Source organism: Stenella coeruleoalba (assembly GCF_951394435.1).
Source record: "Stenella coeruleoalba genome assembly, chromosome: 1".
Classification (NCBI taxonomy): Eukaryota; Metazoa; Chordata; class Mammalia; order Artiodactyla; family Delphinidae; genus Stenella; species Stenella coeruleoalba.
Window position 1 is genome coordinate 159,892,790 of NC_137169.1, and position 18,150 is coordinate 159,910,939.

Here is an 18,150-nt window from a genome sequence, read left to right on the forward strand (position 1 = left end):
ATTCTCTAGTAAGTCTGTGTCTTTATTCCTGTTTCACCCCTAGGTTTTTCATGACATTTTTTTTTCTTAGATTCCATATATATGTGTTAGCATACGGTATTTGTCTCTCTCTTTCTGACTTACGTCACTCTGTATGACAGACTCTAGGTCTATCCACCTCATTACAAATAGCTCAATTTCGTCTCTTTTTATGGCTGAGTAATATTCCATTGTATATATGTGCCACATCTTCTTTATCCATTCATCCGATGAGGGACACTTAGGTTGTTTCCATCTCTGGGCTATTGTAAATAGAGCTGCAATGAACATTTTGGTACATGACTCTTTTTGAATTGTTTTCTCAGGGTATATGCCCAGTAGTGGGATTGCTGGGTCATATGGTAGTTCTATTTGTAGCTTTTTAAGGAACCTCCATACTGTTCTCCACAGTGGCTGTATCAATTTACATTCCCACCAACAGTGTAAGAGGGTTCCCTTTTCTCCACACCCTCTCCAGCATTTATTGTTTCTAGATTTTTTGATGATGGCCATTCTGACTGGTGTGAGATGATATCTCATTGTAGTTTTGATTTGCATTTCTCTCATGATTAGTGGTGTTGAGCATTCTTTCATGTGTTTGTTGGCACTCTGTATATCTTCTTTGGAGAAATGTCTATGTAGGTCTTCTGCCCATTTTTGGATTGGGTTGTTTGTTTTTTTGTTATTAAGCTGCATGAGCTGCTTATAAATTTTGGAGATCAATCCTTTGTCAGTTGCTTCATTTGCAAATATTTTCTCCCATTTTGAGGGTTGTCTTTTGGTCTTCTTTATGGTTTCCTTTGCTGCGCAAAAGCTTTTAAGTTTCATTAGGTCCCATTTGTTTACTCTTGTTTTTATTTCTATTTCTCTAGGAGGTGGGTCAAAAAGGACCTTGCTGTGATTTATGTCATAGAGTGTTCTGCCTATGTTTTCCTCTAAGAGTTTGATAGTTTCTGGCCTTACATTTAGGTCTTTAATCCATTTTGAGCTTATTTTTGTGTATGGTGTTAGGGAGTGATCTAATTTCATACTTTTATATGTAGCTGTCCAGTTTTCCCAGCACCACTTATTGAATAGGCTGTCCTTTCTCCACTGTACATTTCTGCCTCCTTTGTCAAAGATAAGGTGACCATATGTGCGTGGGTTTATCTCTGGGCTTTCTATACTGTTCCATTGATCTATCTTTCTGTTTTTGTGCCAGTACCACACCGTCTTGATAACTGTAGCTTTGTAGTATAGTCTGAAGTCTGGGAGCCTGATTCCTCCAGTTCCTTCTTTTGTTCTAAAGATTGCTTTGGCTATTCGGGGTCTTTTGTGTTTCCATACAAATTGCAAAATTTTTTGTTCTAGTTCTGTGAAAAATGCCAGTGGTAGTTTGACAGGGATTGCATTGAATCTATAGATTGCTTTCGGTAGTAGAGTCATTTTCACAACGTTGATTCTTCCAATCCAAGAACATGGTATATCTCTCCATCTATTTGTATCATCTTTAATTTCTTTCATCAGTGTCTTATAATTTTCTGCATACAGATCTTTTGTCTCCTTAGGTAGGTTTATTCCTAGATATTTTATTCTTTTTGTTGCAATGGTAAATGGGAGTGTTTTCTTGATTTCACTTTCAGATTTTTCATCATTAGTATATAGGAATGCCAGAGATTTCTGTGCATTAATTTTGTATCCTGCCACTTTACCAAATTCATTGATTAGCTCTAGTAGTTTTCTGGTAGCATTTTTAGGGTTCTCTATGTATAGGATCATGTCATCTGCAAACAGTGACAGCTTTACTTCTTCTTTTCCGATTTGGATTCCTTTTATTTCCTTTACTTCTCTGATTGCTGTGGCTAAAACTTCCAAAACTATGTTGAATAAGAGTGGTGAGAGTGGGCAACCTTGTCTTGTTCCTGATCTTAGTGGAAATGCTTTCAGTTTTTCACCATTGAGGATGATGTTTGCTGTGGGCTTGTCATATATGGCCTTTATTATGTTGAGGAAAGTTCCCTCTATGCCTACTTTCTGCAGGGTTTTTATCATAAATGGGTGTTGAATTTTGTCAAAAGCTTTCTCTGCATCTATTGAGATGATCATATGGTTTTTCTCCTTCAGTTTGTTAATATGGTTTATCACATTGATAGATTTGCGTATATTGAAGAATCCTTGCATTCCTGGAATAAACCCCACTTGATCATGGTGTATGATCCTTTTAATGTGCTGTTGGATTCTGTTTGCTAGTATTTTGTTGAGGATTTTTGCATCTATGTTCATCAGTGATATTGGCCTGTAGTTTTCTTTCTTTGTGACATCCTTGTCTGGTTTTGGTATCAAGGTGATGGTGGCCTCGTAGAAGGAGTTTGGGAGTGTTCCTCCCTCTGCTATATTTTGGAAGAGTTTGAGAAGGATAGGTGTTAGCTCTTCTCTAAATGTTTGATAGAATTCGCCTGTGAAGCCATCTGGTCCTGGGCTTTTCTTTGTTGGAAGATTTTTAATCACAGTTTCAATTTCAATGCTTGTGATTGGTCTGTTCATATTTTCTATTTCTTCCTGATTCAGTCTTGGCAGGTTGTGCATTTCTAAGAATTTGTCCATTTCTTCCAGATTGTCCATTTTATTGGCATAGAGTTGCTTGTAGTAATCTCTCATGATCTCTTTTATTTCTGCAGTGTCAGTTGTTACCTCTCCTTTTTCATTTCTAATTCTATTGATTTGAGTCTTCTCCCTTTTTTTCTTGATGAGTCTGGCTAGTGGTTTATCTATTTTGTTTATCTTCTCAAAGAACCAGCTTTTAGTTTTATTGATCTTTGCTATTGTTTCCTTCATTTCTTTTTCATTTATTTCTGATCTGATTTTTATGATTTCTTTCCTTCTGCTAGCTTTGGGGTTTTTTTGTTCTTCTTTCTCTAATTGCTTGAGGTGCAAGGTTAGGTTGTTTATTCGAGATGTTTCCTGCTTCTTAAGGTGGGCTTGTATTGCTATAAACTTCCCCCTTAGAACTGCTTTTGCTGCATCCCACAGGTTTTGGGTCGTTGTGTCTCCATTGTCATTTGTCTCTAGGTATTTTTTGATTTCCTCTTTGATTTCTTCAGTGATCACTTCATTATTAAGTAGTGTATTGTTTAGCCTCCATGTGTTTGTATTTTTTACAGATCTTTTCCTGTAATTGATATCTAGTCTCATGGCGTTGTGGTCAGAAAAGATACTTGATACAATTTCAATTTTCTTAAATTTACCAAGGCTTGATTTGTGACCCAAGATATGATCTATCCTGGAGAATGTTCCATGAGCACTTGAGAAAAATGTGTATTCTGTTGTTTTGGGATGGAATGTCCTATAAATATCAATTAACTCCATCTCGTTTAATGTATCATTTAAAGCTTGTGTTTCCTTATTTTCATTTTGGATGATCTGTCCATTGGTGAAAGTGGGGTGTTAAAGTCCCCTACTATGAATGTGTTACTGTCGATTTCCCCTTTTATGGTTGTCAGTATTTGCCTTATGTATTGAGGTGTACCTATGTTGGGTGCATAAATATTTACAATTGTTATATCTTCCTCTTGGATCGATCCCTTGATCATTATGTAGTGTCCTTCTTTGTCTCTTCTAATAGTCCTTGTTTTAAAGTCTATTTTGTCTGATATGAGAATTGCTACTCCAGCTTTCTTTTGGTTTCCATTTGCATGAAATACCTTTTTGCATCCCCTTACTTTCAGTCTGTATGTCTCTAGGTCTGAAGTGGGTCTCTTGTAGACAGCAAATATATGGGTCTTGTTTTTGTATCCATTCAGCCAATCTGTGTCTTTTGGTGGGAGCATTTAGTCCATTTACATTTAAGGTAATTATCGATATGTGTGTTCCTATTCCCATTTTCTTAATTGTTTTGGGTTCGTTATTGTAGGTCCTTTCCTTCTTTTGTGTTTCTTGCCTAGAGAAGTTCCTTTAGCAGTTGTTGTAGAGCTGGCTTGGTGGTGCTGAACTCTCTCAGCTTTTGCTTGTCTGTAAAGGTTTTAATTTCTCCATCAAATCTGAATGAGATCCTTGCTGGGTAGAGTAATCTTGGTTGCAGGTTTTTCTCCTCCAACACTTTCAATATGTCCTGCCACTCCCTTCTGGCTTGCAGAGTTTCTGCTGAAAGATCAGCTGTTAACCTTATGGGGATTCCCTTGTGTGTTATTTGTTGTTTTTCCCTTGCTGCTTTTAATATGTTTTCTTTGTATTTAATTTTTGACAGTTTGATTAATATGTGTCTTGGCGTATTTCTCCTTGGATTTATCCTGTATGGGACTCTCTGTGCTTCCTGGACTTGATTAACTATTTCCTTTCCCATATTAGGGAAGTTTTCAACTATAATCTCTTCAAATATTTTCTCAGTCCCTTTCTTTTTCTCTTCTTCTTCTGGAACCCCTATAATTCGAATGTTGGTGCGTTTAATGTTGTCCCAGAGGTCTCTGAGACTGTCCTCAGTTCTTTTCATTCTTTTTTCTTTATTCTGCTCTGCAGTAGTTATTTCCACTATTTTATCTTCCAGGTCACTTATCCGTTCTTCTGCCTCAGTTATTCTGCTATTGATCCCATCTAGAGTACTTTTAATTTAATTTATTGTGTTGTTCATAATTGCTTGTTTCATCTTTAGTTCTTCTAGGTCCTTGTTAACTGATTCTTGCAATTTGTCCATTCTATTGTCCATTCTATCTCCAAGATTTCGGATCAACCTTACTATCATTATTCTGAATTCTTTTTCAGGTAGACTGCCTATTTCCTCTTCATTTGTTAGGTCTGGTGGGTTTTTATCTTGCTCCTTCATCTGCTGTGTGTTTTTCTGTCTTTTCATTTTGCTTATCTTACTGTGTTTGGGGTCTCCTTTTTTTTTTTTGCAGGCTGAAGGTTCGTAGTTCCTGTTGTTTTTTGTGTCTGTCCCCAGTGGCTAAGGTTGGTTCAGTGGGTTGTGTAGGCTTCCTGGTGGAGGGTACTAGTGCCTGTGTTCTGGTGTATGAGGCTGGATCTTGTCTTTCTGGTGGGCAGGTCCACGTCTGGTGGTGTGTTTTGGGGTGTCTGTAGACTTTTTATGATTTTGGGCAGCCTCTCTGCTAATGGGTGGGGTTGTGTTCCTGTCTTGCTAGTTGTTTGGCATAGGATGTCCAGCACTGTAGCTTGCTGGTCGTTGAGTGAAGCTGGGTGCTGGCCTTGAGATGGAGATCTCTCGGAGATTTTTGCTGTTTGATATTATGTGCAGCTGGGAGGCCTCTTGTGGACCAGTGTCCTGAAGTTGGCTCTCCCACCTCAGAGGCACAGCACTGAGTCCTGGCTGCAGCACCAAGAGCCTTTCATCCACAGGGCTCCTTAATTTGGGATGATTCGTTGTCTATTCAGGTATTCCACAGATGCAGGGTATATCAAGTTGATTGTAGAGCTTTAATCCGCTGCTTCTGAGGCTGCTGGGAGAGATTTCCCTTTCTCTTCTTTGTTCTCACAGTTCCCAGGGGCTCAGCTTTGGATTTGGCCCCGCCTGTGCGTGTAGGTCGCCGGAGGGCGTCTGTTCTTTGCTCAGACAGGACGGGGTTAAAGGAGCCGCTGATTCGGAGGCTCTGGCTCACCCAGGCCGGGGGGTAGGGAGGGTCACGGAGTGCGGGGCGGGCCTGCAGCGGCAGAGGCCGGCGTGACGCTGCAGGCTGAGGCGCGCCGTGCGCTCTCCCGGGGGAGCCGTCCCTGGATCCCGGGACCCTGGCAGTGGCGGGCTGCACAGGCTCCCCGGAAGGGCGTGTGGCTAGTGACCTGTGTTCGCACACAGGCCTCCTGGCGGCGGCAGCAGCGGCCTTAGCGTCCCATGTCCGTCTCTGGGCTCCGCACTCTTAGCCGCGGCTCTTGCCTCTTCGGCAGGTCCAGACCCCTCCCCGGACTCTCTCCGGGCCAGCCGCGGCGCACCAACGCCCTGCAGGCTGTGTTCACGCCGCCAACCCCAGTCCTCTCCAGGCGCTCCGACAAAAGCCGGAGCCTTAGCTCCCAGTCCCGCCCGCCCCGGCGGGCGAGCAGACAAGCCTCTCGGCTGGTGAGTGCCGGTCGGCCCGATCCTCTGCGCTGGAATCTGTCCGCTTTGCCCTCCGCACCCCTGTTGCTGTGCTCTCCTCCGCGGCTCCCAAGCTCCCCCACTCCGCCTCCCGAAGTCTCCACCCGCGAAGGGGCTTCCTAGTGTGTGGACACTTTTCCTCCTTCACAGCTCTCTTCCGCTGGTGCAGGACCCGTCCCTATCCTTTTGTCTCTGTTTAGTTTTTTCTTTTGCCCTAACCAGGTACGTGGGGGGTTCCTTGCCTTTTGGGAGGTCTGAGGTCTTCTGCCAGCGTTCAGTAGGTGCTCCGTAGGAGTTGTTCCACGCGTAGATGTATTTCTGGTGTATCTGTGGAGAGGAAGGTGATCTCCGCGTCTTACTCTTCCGCCATCTTCCCGGAAGTCCTATTGTTGTTTTCGAGTTGTTCACTTTTTAAACTTACTAAACTACTAAAAGTTAATTGTCTGTTTTTTTTAAATATCATTATGAGCTCATGGTTTTAAGTATATGTGATATGTTTTGATCCATTGCCCTTATTATTATTCTGATGTTTATACTGACCCATCATTAACCTCTTCAACACTGCTAAGTCCTTTGGGTACAACCTCAGTTGTCTTTAATAGCTTTCTTGGTCTCTTGCATGATAAGATGTTCCAGATTCATCATGCATATTTCTTGTCCTAGATCTAGAATCATCCACTTCTCAAAGGAGTTCTGCTTCATTTCAGTGAGAAATGATATTTAGAGAACACAATCTGAATGTCAGGATGTTCCTTACTTCTTAGTAAATTATTGTTTCTAGAACTTTTCAGTGGACAAAGCTAGGAAATATGTCTTTTATGTCTCTTTTTGTTTTTGTGTTTCTTTGTTTTAAAGATAAATACTTCATGAATCCATATTGGCATTTCCAATTCAAATTTAGATTTCTAGAACTCTAACTTCCTATTTTACTCCCCTGATTTTATATTTATCGCTTAAGCTGAAAAGTTTGATTCCTAATGGCTTAACATAATTATTATTTGCTTTATCCTAAAATATATGTAATAGTCTCAAAATAGCAATAATAATACAATTACTCTACTAAAAACAGTTAAAGATTTTTCTTGTAGTTCTTTTTATCCTGTAGGTATATCCTAACATCAAGTTACTGTGTTTTTCAAAAAGTCATTTGGAACTTTTCCCTTGGTATGGTTGTGCTACCAACTGGTTATACCAGTTCATTTATATCATGGGGTTTTTTTTCTTCCATTTTTGAGATTGCTTATTTTAAACTTAATTTTGTTTTATACTTGTATAAAGTAGTTACATAATTCTAAAGTAAAATATACCAACAAGGTCTATTCATAGAAGTCTAGCTTCTATCCCTATCACCTCCACGCTGTTGCCTCCATCTTAATCCCACAGATAACTTACTTCTTTGATTTTTGGTTTATCTTTCTGTTTGCTCCTTTAAAATACAATCAAATGTGTAGTATATTTATATCCCACTCTCTTAGATAAGTGATACTTATCTATATCTATCTATATACACACTATATACTCTTTTTTCCACCTTCTTTTAATTTAACAACCTAACTTAGAGATTATTCTGCAGTAGTACATATGTAAAGATACTCTTTCTTTCTTTCTTTCCATCCTTTCTCTTTACAGTGCATGGTACAGCATTGTGTGCATGTGTTAGAGAACTTTTTGATGGGGAAATTTAATTGTATAGTCTATCTAACAGATATTCATTTGTTGCAATCTGGATAGGAAAATAATACTGCCAGGTAAATGGTACAAATAATCTACTAGTGCAGGTCAGATTCACAAACAAGCCCCTCTGTAGGTTACAGGGGTTGTAAGACATGGAATAGAAGAATAGGCTGGGGATGTAAGGGACAGCTTTGCCAAGCAAGCAGGGCTTAATTAATTGAATAGAACCTTAAGGACAGATAGGATTTAAATAGATGGGGAAAGAGGATGTTCCAGGCTTGGAGAAAAGGGTGTAAGTAGAAGACTGGACTCTAGAAGTAAATGAGAGATTCAGGGAATTGTGAATAAAGCAGTAGGTTTTGAGCAGAAAGATATAGCAGGTTGGAAAATGAACCAGAGTTCACTTGTTGAGGGCTTTGACTACCAGACTAGAAAGTTTACTGTTTCTAAAACACTGCTTTCAACCACTGATCTTTCTATTTAGAAACCTTTGGTGGTTCCCCAGTGACAGGATTTTGAATAAGGACAGGACATCTGAACTGTACTGCCAGACTACTCCTCCTGGGAAAAAATGTAGAGTAACTTCAAGGTGCGGGAGAGATAAGGATTTAAATTAAATATTGGCAGTGGCAAAAGAAATTTTAAAATTTAGAGGTAGAACAGATAGGACTTTTTCTCTATCTTCTAATTATTTTCTAAGGTGGGGAAGTAGGAGGGACGGGAGAAAGGAATATCAGAGATAACTGTAATTTCCAGTCTGAGTTCAGGAGTAAGGTGGAGGCATCATGGCCCAGTCCCCTTTCCCACAGAGTGACAGTGACACATTTTCCCTTCATTTTCTTTTTGGGAGAGAAGACCGCTCAAAATATGGTGGTTTAGTCTGTAGGATTTGTGTGGCTAGTGTGCCCTCTAGTGTTTATGCTGAGTTCTGAAGCTTCTTGGAGGTCAAGATATGAGTTCAGAATGTGCATGAATTTTGTCCAGTTCCTCACTGTTTTCCTTCCCCTTCTTACCTCAGGGTATTGCAGGCACGGATGTGGCAAAGGAGGCCTCTGACATCATCCTAACAGATGACAACTTCACCAGCATCGTGAAGGCAGTGATGTGGGGACGAAACGTCTACGATAGCATCTCCAAGTTCCTACAGTTCCAGCTCACTGTCAATGTGGTGGCTGTGATCGTGGCCTTCACTGGAGCCTGTATCACCCAGGTGAAGGGAATGTGGGGTGAGCTGAGATGGGAGGGATGAGGCTGGGTCTAAGGAACAGGGGGTGCGGGGTACAGTATGTCGACTGAGGAGTAAGAACCAGAGTTTCCGAAGGGGTGTTGGGGCAGGAATAGCTCTACTAGGTCTCCATCTGCTCATGTGGGATGATGATAATTTATCTACCATTAATGTAGTACTTACACGTTAGCCAGTGTGATGAGCACTTATATGTAGTTTCTCTGTTCTTCAAAAACAACCTTGCAAAGTAGGTATTATCCCCATTTTACAGGTGAAGAACCCAAGGCTCAAAGAGGTTAAATAAGTTTCTCAATGTCACTCAGCTAATAAATGGTGGATAGCAGGAGGCAGGCCATTTCAAGGGCAAAGATGAGGCTGATGAGTGAGGTGGGGGGTGGTCTCCAAGGAAAGCTAAAAGGAGTGGTTCTTCTTCCCACCAGGATTCCCCACTGAAAGCCGTGCAGATGTTGTGGGTTAATCTCATCATGGACACTTTTGCCTCATTGGCCCTGGCCACAGAGCCTCCTACAGACTCTCTGTTGAAGCGTCGCCCCTATGGCCGAAATAAGCCTCTGATCTCACGCACTATGATGAAGAACATCTTGGGTCACGCCGTCTATCAACTCACCGTCATCTTTTTCCTTGTCTTTGCCGGTGAGCCAAGGCGGGGGTGGGTGGCGGCATTTGGAGTGCTAGAGGGAGATGGGGGCAGAGAGCAGCCCAGGGAAAGAAAGTAGCAGGGAGCAAGCTGAGCACAAGACGGGAATGATAGCAGCTTCGCTTACTGAGTGCATCCTCTGTTCCCGCTACGTGGTGCATTGTGCCATTTTATTACTCCTCTTAAGAATCTCCGTAAAAAGAAATGAAAGTGAGTTATTTGTAGTGAGGAGGATGGGCCTAGAGTCTGTCATACAGAGTGAAGTAAGTCAGAAAGAGAAAGACAAATACCCTATGCTAACACATATATATGGAATCTAAGGGGAAAAAAATGTCATGAAGAACCTAGGGGTAAGACAGGAATAAAGAAGCAGACCTACTAGAGAATGGACTTGAGGATATGGGGAGGGGGAAGGGTAAGCTGTGACAAAGTGAGAGAGTGGCATGGACATATATACACTACCAAACGTAAGGTAGATAGCTAGTGGGAAGCAGCCGGATAGCACAGGGAGATCAGCTCGGTGCTTTGTGACCACCTAGAAGGGTGGGGTAGGAAGGGTGGGAGGGAGGGAGATGCAAGAGGGAAGAGATATGGGAACATATGTATATGTATAACTGATTCACTTTGTTATAAAGCAGAAACTAACACACCATTGTAAAGCAATTATACTCCAATAAAGATGATAAAAAAAAAAAGAATCTCCAAAGGGTGGCTTTATGTTACCTTTTTCTTAGATCATAAAACTGAAGCTTAAGTCACATATTGAGTAAATAGTGGCACGAAGATTCAGACCTATGTCTGCCAGACTCTCGTGCACATAGTTCTACCACAATGCAGCACTACGAGAAGGCAAATAGTGATGGAGCAAGCTGAGAGAGAGGGTCAGAAATGTTGAGGGAGTTCCCTGGTGGTCCAGTGGGTAAAAATCCGCCTTCTAATACAGGGGGCACGGGTTCGATCCCTGGTCGGGGAACTAGGATCCCACATGTTACATGGCACAGCCAAAAATATTTAAAAAGGGGGCTTCCCTGGTGGCACAGTGGTGAAGAATCTGCCTGCCAATGCAGGGGACACGGGTTCGAGCCCTGGTCCAAGAAGATCCCACATGCCGCAGAGCACCTAAGCCCATGTGCCACAACTACTGAGCCTGTGCTCTTAGCCCGCGAGCCACAACTACTGAGCCCATGCGCCACAACTACTGAAGCCCGCGTGCCTAGAACGTGTATTCCGCAACAAGAGAAGCCACCACAATGAGAAGCCCATAGACCACAATGAAACGTAGCCCCTGCTCAATGCAACTAGAGAAGGCCCAGGCACAACAACAGAGACCCAACACAGCCAAAAATAAATAAATAAATAAATAAAATTTATTTAAAAAAAAAAAAAAAAGTGATGTTGAGACCAGAACTAACACTGAAAATATTTGATGACTGTTGTGGTTCGGATACTGACCAGTTAGAATGGACACCAGTCATAAGCAACCAGTGAGGCCATACTCAAGTGTTCTGACTCAACCTGAACCCTCCTTGAGAGCATACTTATCCTCCGATGCATCCCTTCTCCCAACTAGGTGAGAAGTTCTTTGACATTGATAGTGGGAGGAGAGCACCTCTGCATTCACCACCCAGCCAACACTACACCATTATTTTCAACACCTTCGTGCTGATGCAGCTCTTCAATGAAATCAACTCCCGCAAGATCCATGGAGAGAGGAATGTCTTTTCGGGCATCTTCCGCAACCTCATCTTCTGCTCTGTGGTCTTGGGCACATTCGTCAGCCAGGTGGGATTCTAGCTGGAGCTGGGATAGGAGGTCTGGGACGATAAAGGCCAGAAGCTGGGGGCCAGGATTCCCTGAGCACCCGGGGAAAGGAGTGAGGGAGTGATGGGGACTCAGGCTGTGGGTTGAACACTTTGGGGTTCCCAAATGCTTCCGTTTGCTCATTGCTCTAGAATTGGATCCTGCTGTGTCAAGTGCTCCAGTGCAAGGCAGCATGTTGGTAGCGAATAAAATAAAATTAGTGGAATCCTTTCCTTATCTTTCTAAAACACAGCAATTTCACATAGTGACCAGGAGGAAGATCACTGTCTTCTAACCCCTTTCCATGCCTCCTGCCAGCATACTTGAAATGTGCATGCAAGTGCTATATGGGATCTCTCCCTGTCCCTCCTTGCCCCTTTGTTCAGAAAGGGCTCATGGTAGAAAATGGTATGCAATTCAGAGAAAAAGAGAAGACATGGAATGCTGCCATATGTAGTTGACAGATAAGCCTGACGTGGGCTCCTTCTGTGGGAAGTGGGGTCAAGGGCATGGCTGCCCTGGTGGTAAAAGGATTGAGCCCCTTCCTTCTTGCCCCAGTCAGAGGTACACTAAGACATCTGCCAATACAAGAGATTAGGAGCCTGCCCTGTAACAAAAGAGCTCCTGCCTCACTCTTATTTGTCCCGCTCCTAAATTCCTCTTCTCCATCACTGTGCCTTCTCTTTGTCACCTACTGGCTTTAGTCACAAGAAGCCTCCAGCTACCCTTGCTCCCCCAGCCTTTGCATTAATAGTGTTCATAGTAGCTGTATCTGTCTCCCCATCAGAGTGCTCTGTAAAGACTGTGTCTGTCTTCCCTTCTCCCCACCTGGATCTCTCCTTTCTCCTTCCCCAACAAGCAGATCAGGGTACACACCACAGGGACCCTGGGGTAGGGGGCTGACGTGGCTTTGATGGCCTTGACTGGAGGGCTGGCTACCTGTTACCTCCCAATGATGGGCTGCCTCTTTCTCTGTTCTAGATTATCATTGTGGAATTTGGGGGGAAACCCTTCAGCTGTACGAACCTCACCCTGTCCCAGTGGTTCTGGTGTCTCTTCATCGGTTTTGGAGAATTGCTGTGGGGCCAGGTGAGTACGGGCTCACCCTCCCCGTGCAGTCACATGGCCGGTAGACACCCCCCCCCACCAGATGAGATGGAACGAGCAACTGTGGAGACGCCCAGCTCCTCGCCTTCATATCCTTCCCTCTTCTCTCTACCACCAGGTTTTCAAGTTCTTTCCATCTTGTAGGAACCCAAAGCAGAATGATCTGTGCCCACCACTTCAGAGGCTTCTGATCTCTTCTCTAATCATGCCTGGAGACAGACAAATCCCTTAGCTTCTCTGAGACGGAAGTGGAAATTTTCAATGGAATTTTGCTAAAAAAAAAAATTAAGGGTCTTAGAAGTAGAAGAGTTTGCAAAGCATATGTCTTCAATGAAGCCGCAGTCTGGCCGTGAGCTGCTGTGCTGTCATAATGTAGGGCTCCCTTGCCTCTTCTGTTTCTCACCATTGCCTTATCCAGGATGGGTGCCTGACTGTCATCTAAGATAAATCCAGACTCACAAGGTCTCTAGAGAAGCAGTATAGCGTATGGTTCAAAGCACAGACTTTGGAACCGACCGTCTAGGTTTGAATCCTGGTTCTTCTTTTTACAAGCTGCATCATAGTGAGCAAGTTTATTAGCAACTCTGCCTCAGTTTCCTCAACTCCGGATAACAGGATCATTGTGAATCATTGTTAATCAGCAAATCAGTTTCAATACAGAAATGACTTAGAACAATGTCTAGTACCCTGTAAGTACTCAATAAATGTTAGCTATTAATATTATAATAATATAATCAGGTTTGATAAGAGTTTCATTCCTTCCCTAATACCACTTTGCGAGTCCCTCTCATCCTCAGCTCTGGCCTGGCCTTTACCTCTGCTTGCAGACCCCAGGTCTCTACTGATTGGTGCCCAGCCACCTGGGTAATGGAGGCTTTGCTCTAACTGGCCCCAAAGATCCCTCCCTAGGGCTGCAGGCTTTCCCCCATAGACCTGCTAGTTGTTTCTTTCATAGCTCCTAGATGCCTCCCTGATTAATCCCTATCCCCGTTCCTAACACAAGTCCTTCCACCCTGCTCTGTTTGCTGAAGTTATTTACCAGTGGGTCCCTAAAGCGCTTCTACACTGGGGCGGAGCTTGATGATTTCACGTACTGTTTGAAACTCTCACCTGGGTCTAGTCTCACATGTGGCCATGTGGCCTTGAGGCCAGGTAACAACAGCCTTCCTTCTGTATCACAACAGCTCCTTCTAACATCTAAAAGCAGAACGTGGACATTCTTTCCACTTCAAACACTTGACTCCATGTTGGACTGCTCACACAGTCCCCCTTTCCCAGCTGAGCCCTTGTCTTATTTGTAAAGGAGAACTGACTGACAGCTTATAGAGTGATTTATTTTGAATTGCAAGCCCCAGCCTACTGCTCCATGTCTTCTGATAATACTCATATGTCCCTTCTATGGGCTATCCCGCCCAGTTCCTCACCCCAAGCCCAAGAAAACTTTTAGTATCCTCTCACTATAGTTTTATAAAAGAGGAATTACTTAGCATATGGTAACTAAGAAGAGGGTCATTCCCCTCCAACACCCTTCTTTTCCCCTTGCCCATACACATACATTTTGACCATCCTGTCTCCAGACTTGTTTTCTCCCAGGTCCTTGTCTCTGTCTCTTCCTACTGTGTATCATGCATTATGGTTCTACTTCCTTTAAGAGACAGATGGCAAAATGCAAAGAAAGAACTGAGACAGGAGGAAGAGAATGAAGTATATAACAAGGCAGATGGCTGGTCAAATACTAGAATATAAGTTCTCCTTTGTACGTCCACAAGTACAGAAAATCTTCCTGAGGGCCTGACAGCTGGTAGGCACTTGGCAAACGCTTGCCTGAATGGGTTGGCACTTTTCCCAGCGGGAAGGTTTATAGGGCAAAGAGTGACCTACCCAAGGGCCTGACCCATAAAGTTGAGAGACAGCTCTTCTCGCCCTGATTCTGGTGTCTACCCTTTTGCTGCACCTGTTCTCAGGTTATCTCCACAATACCTACCCAATCCCTGAAGTTCCTAAAGGAGGCTGGGCATGGCACCACCAAAGAGGAGATCACCAAGGATGCTGAGGGGCTGGACGAGATTGACCATGCAGAGATGGAGCTGCGCCGAGGCCAGATCCTCTGGTTCCGGGGCCTGAACCGTATCCAGACTCAGGTACTGTGATAGTGGCCTGTCCTCGCCCTGGGAGAAGGAATCTCCCCCATCTTTCTTAGGAGGTGTTGGGAGGGCAGCAGTTCTTGCTGGCCAACGTCTCTCCCCTTCCTAAGGCCCTCTCACTGGAGGGCAGCCCGAGCTCCCTTGCTTCAGGACAGACAGGCAGAGGCAGTGGTATGGGCTCCTCTGAGAGGAGAGTGATCATGGGGGGCCGAGAACACGGGACACTAACTGCTAGCATCATCCTCTAGCTTTAGGTTCATCTGAAGCCCACTTCCCACCCTCTGTCGGGTGGGCCATCTTCCCACATAAGGTCTCTTGTAAGCGCTAGGCCTAACCTCAGGGTGGGAAATGTTCAGAGTCTTTCCTGACCCTGCAGAGGGTAGGATTTAGACAATATCTCTATGCCAGCATCCCCAGCAGACATTTACTGTATATCCTCAAGCTGCTATTAGGGGAATGTAGATGTTATCTGGATTGACCTTTGTAAAAGAAACTCGCTCTCTTATGTCTTCCCCACTCAAAATTTAAGGCCATGATGGGGAATCTGATGGCTAAGTGTATATAAATGAAAATAGTCTCTCAGTGCCTGAGTATCTTTTACAGGATTCAGACTTGCTTCCCAGAAAGCAAGAAGCTATAATTTCTTCAAACCTTTTCCCTTCCTGCAATTTCTAAAATGGGATAGAAGCTGCTCCTGCTGCTATTAAGTCCCCTCCTATAGCCCTACAGTAACTTTTTTCCCCCACTTCCCGTGCAGCAACTGTAACTACCTTCTCCTGGGTAAATGGGCTGGTCTAGACATTGATAATCCTATCACTTTCCCTGTTCTTACCCCACATACCTCTATTGTGTTAGTCCTGAGATTTCCCATCTCAAGAAATTGTAAATCCCCAAGTTCTCAAAGGTGTTCACCAGAGAACAGGCCTGTCCCTCTTTGCTAATTGGCTAGAGATCCCAGAAGTAAATTTCACTCTCTGAAATTAGCCTTGCAGATGGTTTCAAAAGCTCCCTAGTGGAGCCCACCACTTCCTAGGGAAGAGGTGAAATGAAAAGTCTAAGCTAAATACAATAGTCCCTCGCTTATCCGTGGCTTTGCTTTCCTTGGTTTTAGTTACCCGTGGTCAACCACAGTCTGAAAGTATTAAATGAAAAATTCCAGAAATAAATAACTCATAAGTTTTAAATTGCATGCCGTTCTGAGTAGCTGATGAAATCTCACACCCCCCACTCTGTCCTGCCCTGGACATAAGTCATCCCATTGCCTATCACATCCTCGCTGTATAAGCTACCCACCCATTACTCTAGGAGAAAACATAGTATATACAGGGCTCAGCACTATCTGCAGCTTCAAGCATCCACTGCGGGTCTTGGAACGTATCCCCCACGGATAAGGGAGGACTACTGTAGCAGCTGGGCATTGGTCTCCTATAGACAAAACAACAGATGCAAATGGGAAAGCAGGGCTAGGGAGGGAAGCACACTGGGGCTCCTCTTGAGTTCCCCTTCCCGGAGAGGGAAATCCACATGGGACCCGCAAACACTACCTCAGCATGTCCAGAGTTTCCACACGCACCCCACCCTCCAGGCTGCCAAGTCCATCACAAGCAAGGGCCTCACGTGCCCAGAGAACTTGGCATCTTTGGCTCATGTCTCTAAGGCCTCGGTGCTTCCCTGTAGGTCTGCTCTTTTCAGAATAACCTGTCTGCTTTTCTTCCCTTCAGGGTCGTCTGCCTCCTCTTCTACTATGTAATTTTTTTCCTAGCCAGAATGCCCTCGTTCCAGTGTCTCCTGGCTCCTTCCCAGTCTTCTCTCCCGGGGCTGAGATTCATGGATCTTCCTTCCCCTCCACTACCAATTTCCATTCCCTCGACTATATACCTCTCTGGTTTCGCTGTCTACATAGCTTTAGGTATACTACCTTTCTCTGTTGGAGCAAAAGGCAGTTGGACCAGAATGACGTTAAAGCCTAAACTTAGGCAGCAAAGGCAACCTGTTAAAGATGCCATGATGAGCATATCTATGCCATCCCACCTGACTCCATAAGCAGATGACTGTGCTAACCTGCATCCTGGATCCTAAAGCTCTCTCCTGGCATCAGCTCTTCACCTCAGCTGGGTTCTAATGAAATTCCCTGCCATCCGATTGTTGTTCCTTGTTGTCATTCTTGCAACACTTATGGGTGGGAAGTGTTGCCAGGCTATTGTCCCATCCTGGTCCCTTTAGCTTTGGGAGAGCTAGAAGCACTAGAAAGCAGAAGATTGGGAAACTTGAGGTCTAGAATCTTGGGAAGGTAAATCTGGGGGCCAGTTTCATTGTGGAGGTTGGGACCTTGTGACCCTAATAAGCACTGAGGAAGGTGACTCTCCAGCCCCTTCTTCCGTGTGGCTGGACCCTCCCCACATGCAGACCTTTTCCTCTTACAGCATCAGGCTCCTCGGTCCCCTGGAACCGAAAACCGTATCATGTGATGAAGAGTGGTATTTTAGCTCAAACTTGGTCTGAGTCCAGAAACTAACCCTAAACATTTCATGGCTTCTCAGGAAGCTTTATAAGTAAGAACAACTGTCTGACTCACAAGGTACCTGCTTTCCCACCTTCTCACCTGGGGAAGTAAAGTTAGATGAGTGAAATCAGCACCTTTCCTACATCCCTGGTCAGCTGGTCCTTGGTCAGGCAGAGGTCAGGGATGAAGATGGTAGGTTTGACTGAGGCCCTAGATCAAGACCGCTGTTGGAAAACAAATGGCATTCATTGCCTCAGTCTCTGAGGAGTAGCACACTGAAAACCAGAGACAACTTGTATGGGGCTAGACTTGCAGCTGCTGCCACCACCGCCAGCCAACTCTTCCTCCCCCCACCCCGTCTAACTGCTGAGTTCTCATCTGCACTTGTGCCAGCCTCTCAGGATCTCCAGTGCGCGAATGCTGCCAGTGGCATTCTCTCCACAGAGCCTGGCCACTGGGTTCCTGAGCTCCACTTTCAGGGGCCTTATCCACTTCTGCCCAAGGACAGGGAGTCTCAGAGAAGAACCCAGAAGAGGGTGAGCCCAGCAACTCATGGTCCAGGAGCCTTTCCACCATGGCACCTGTGTATGGATTACTACACGCCTCTGTTTAAACACATGAGTTGTTTTCCTGGAAAATCTGCAAAAATAGGTAGTCAATTTAATTGGTTTAGAGGTTCCTGAGCCTCAAAATTCAGTAATATATACACTTTGCCTACTATCTTAAATTGCATGCCTTATTTTTTTAAGAGTGCAGGTCAAAAAAAAAAAAGAAAGTACAGGTCAGAGCATAAGACAGTGAATAAGCTGTCACTCTCTGTCAGGAATCATGAGTGGGAAAGTCCATTTAAATTTTTAGATACTTTTGGATACCAGCACACCTAAAATATCCATCGTAGGCTAAAAGGGAAGAGAAGACTGGATTCTGGCTGGGTATTTAGACTCCATGGCAAACTGTTCCTTAAAT

At 44.1% G+C, this 18,150-nt stretch overlaps 1 protein-coding gene across 4 annotated transcripts in view; it reads left to right on the forward strand.

Annotated features, from left to right (window-relative positions):
- Window positions 1–18,150, forward strand: part of ATP2B4 (ATPase plasma membrane Ca2+ transporting 4) — a 100,256-nt gene that overhangs the window by 72,376 nt on the left and 9,730 nt on the right. For all 4 annotated transcript variants that reach the window (XM_079945470.1, XM_079945471.1, XM_079945473.1 and 1 more), the window contains 5 exons: window positions 8,766–8,957; window positions 9,413–9,626; window positions 11,201–11,412; window positions 12,412–12,519; window positions 14,502–14,678. In XM_079945470.1, coding sequence (XP_079801596.1) covers window positions 8,766–8,957; window positions 9,413–9,626; window positions 11,201–11,412; window positions 12,412–12,519; window positions 14,502–14,678 — 903 coding nt within the window. The remainder of the gene's footprint in view (window positions 1–8,765; window positions 8,958–9,412; window positions 9,627–11,200; window positions 11,413–12,411; window positions 12,520–14,501; window positions 14,679–18,150) is intronic.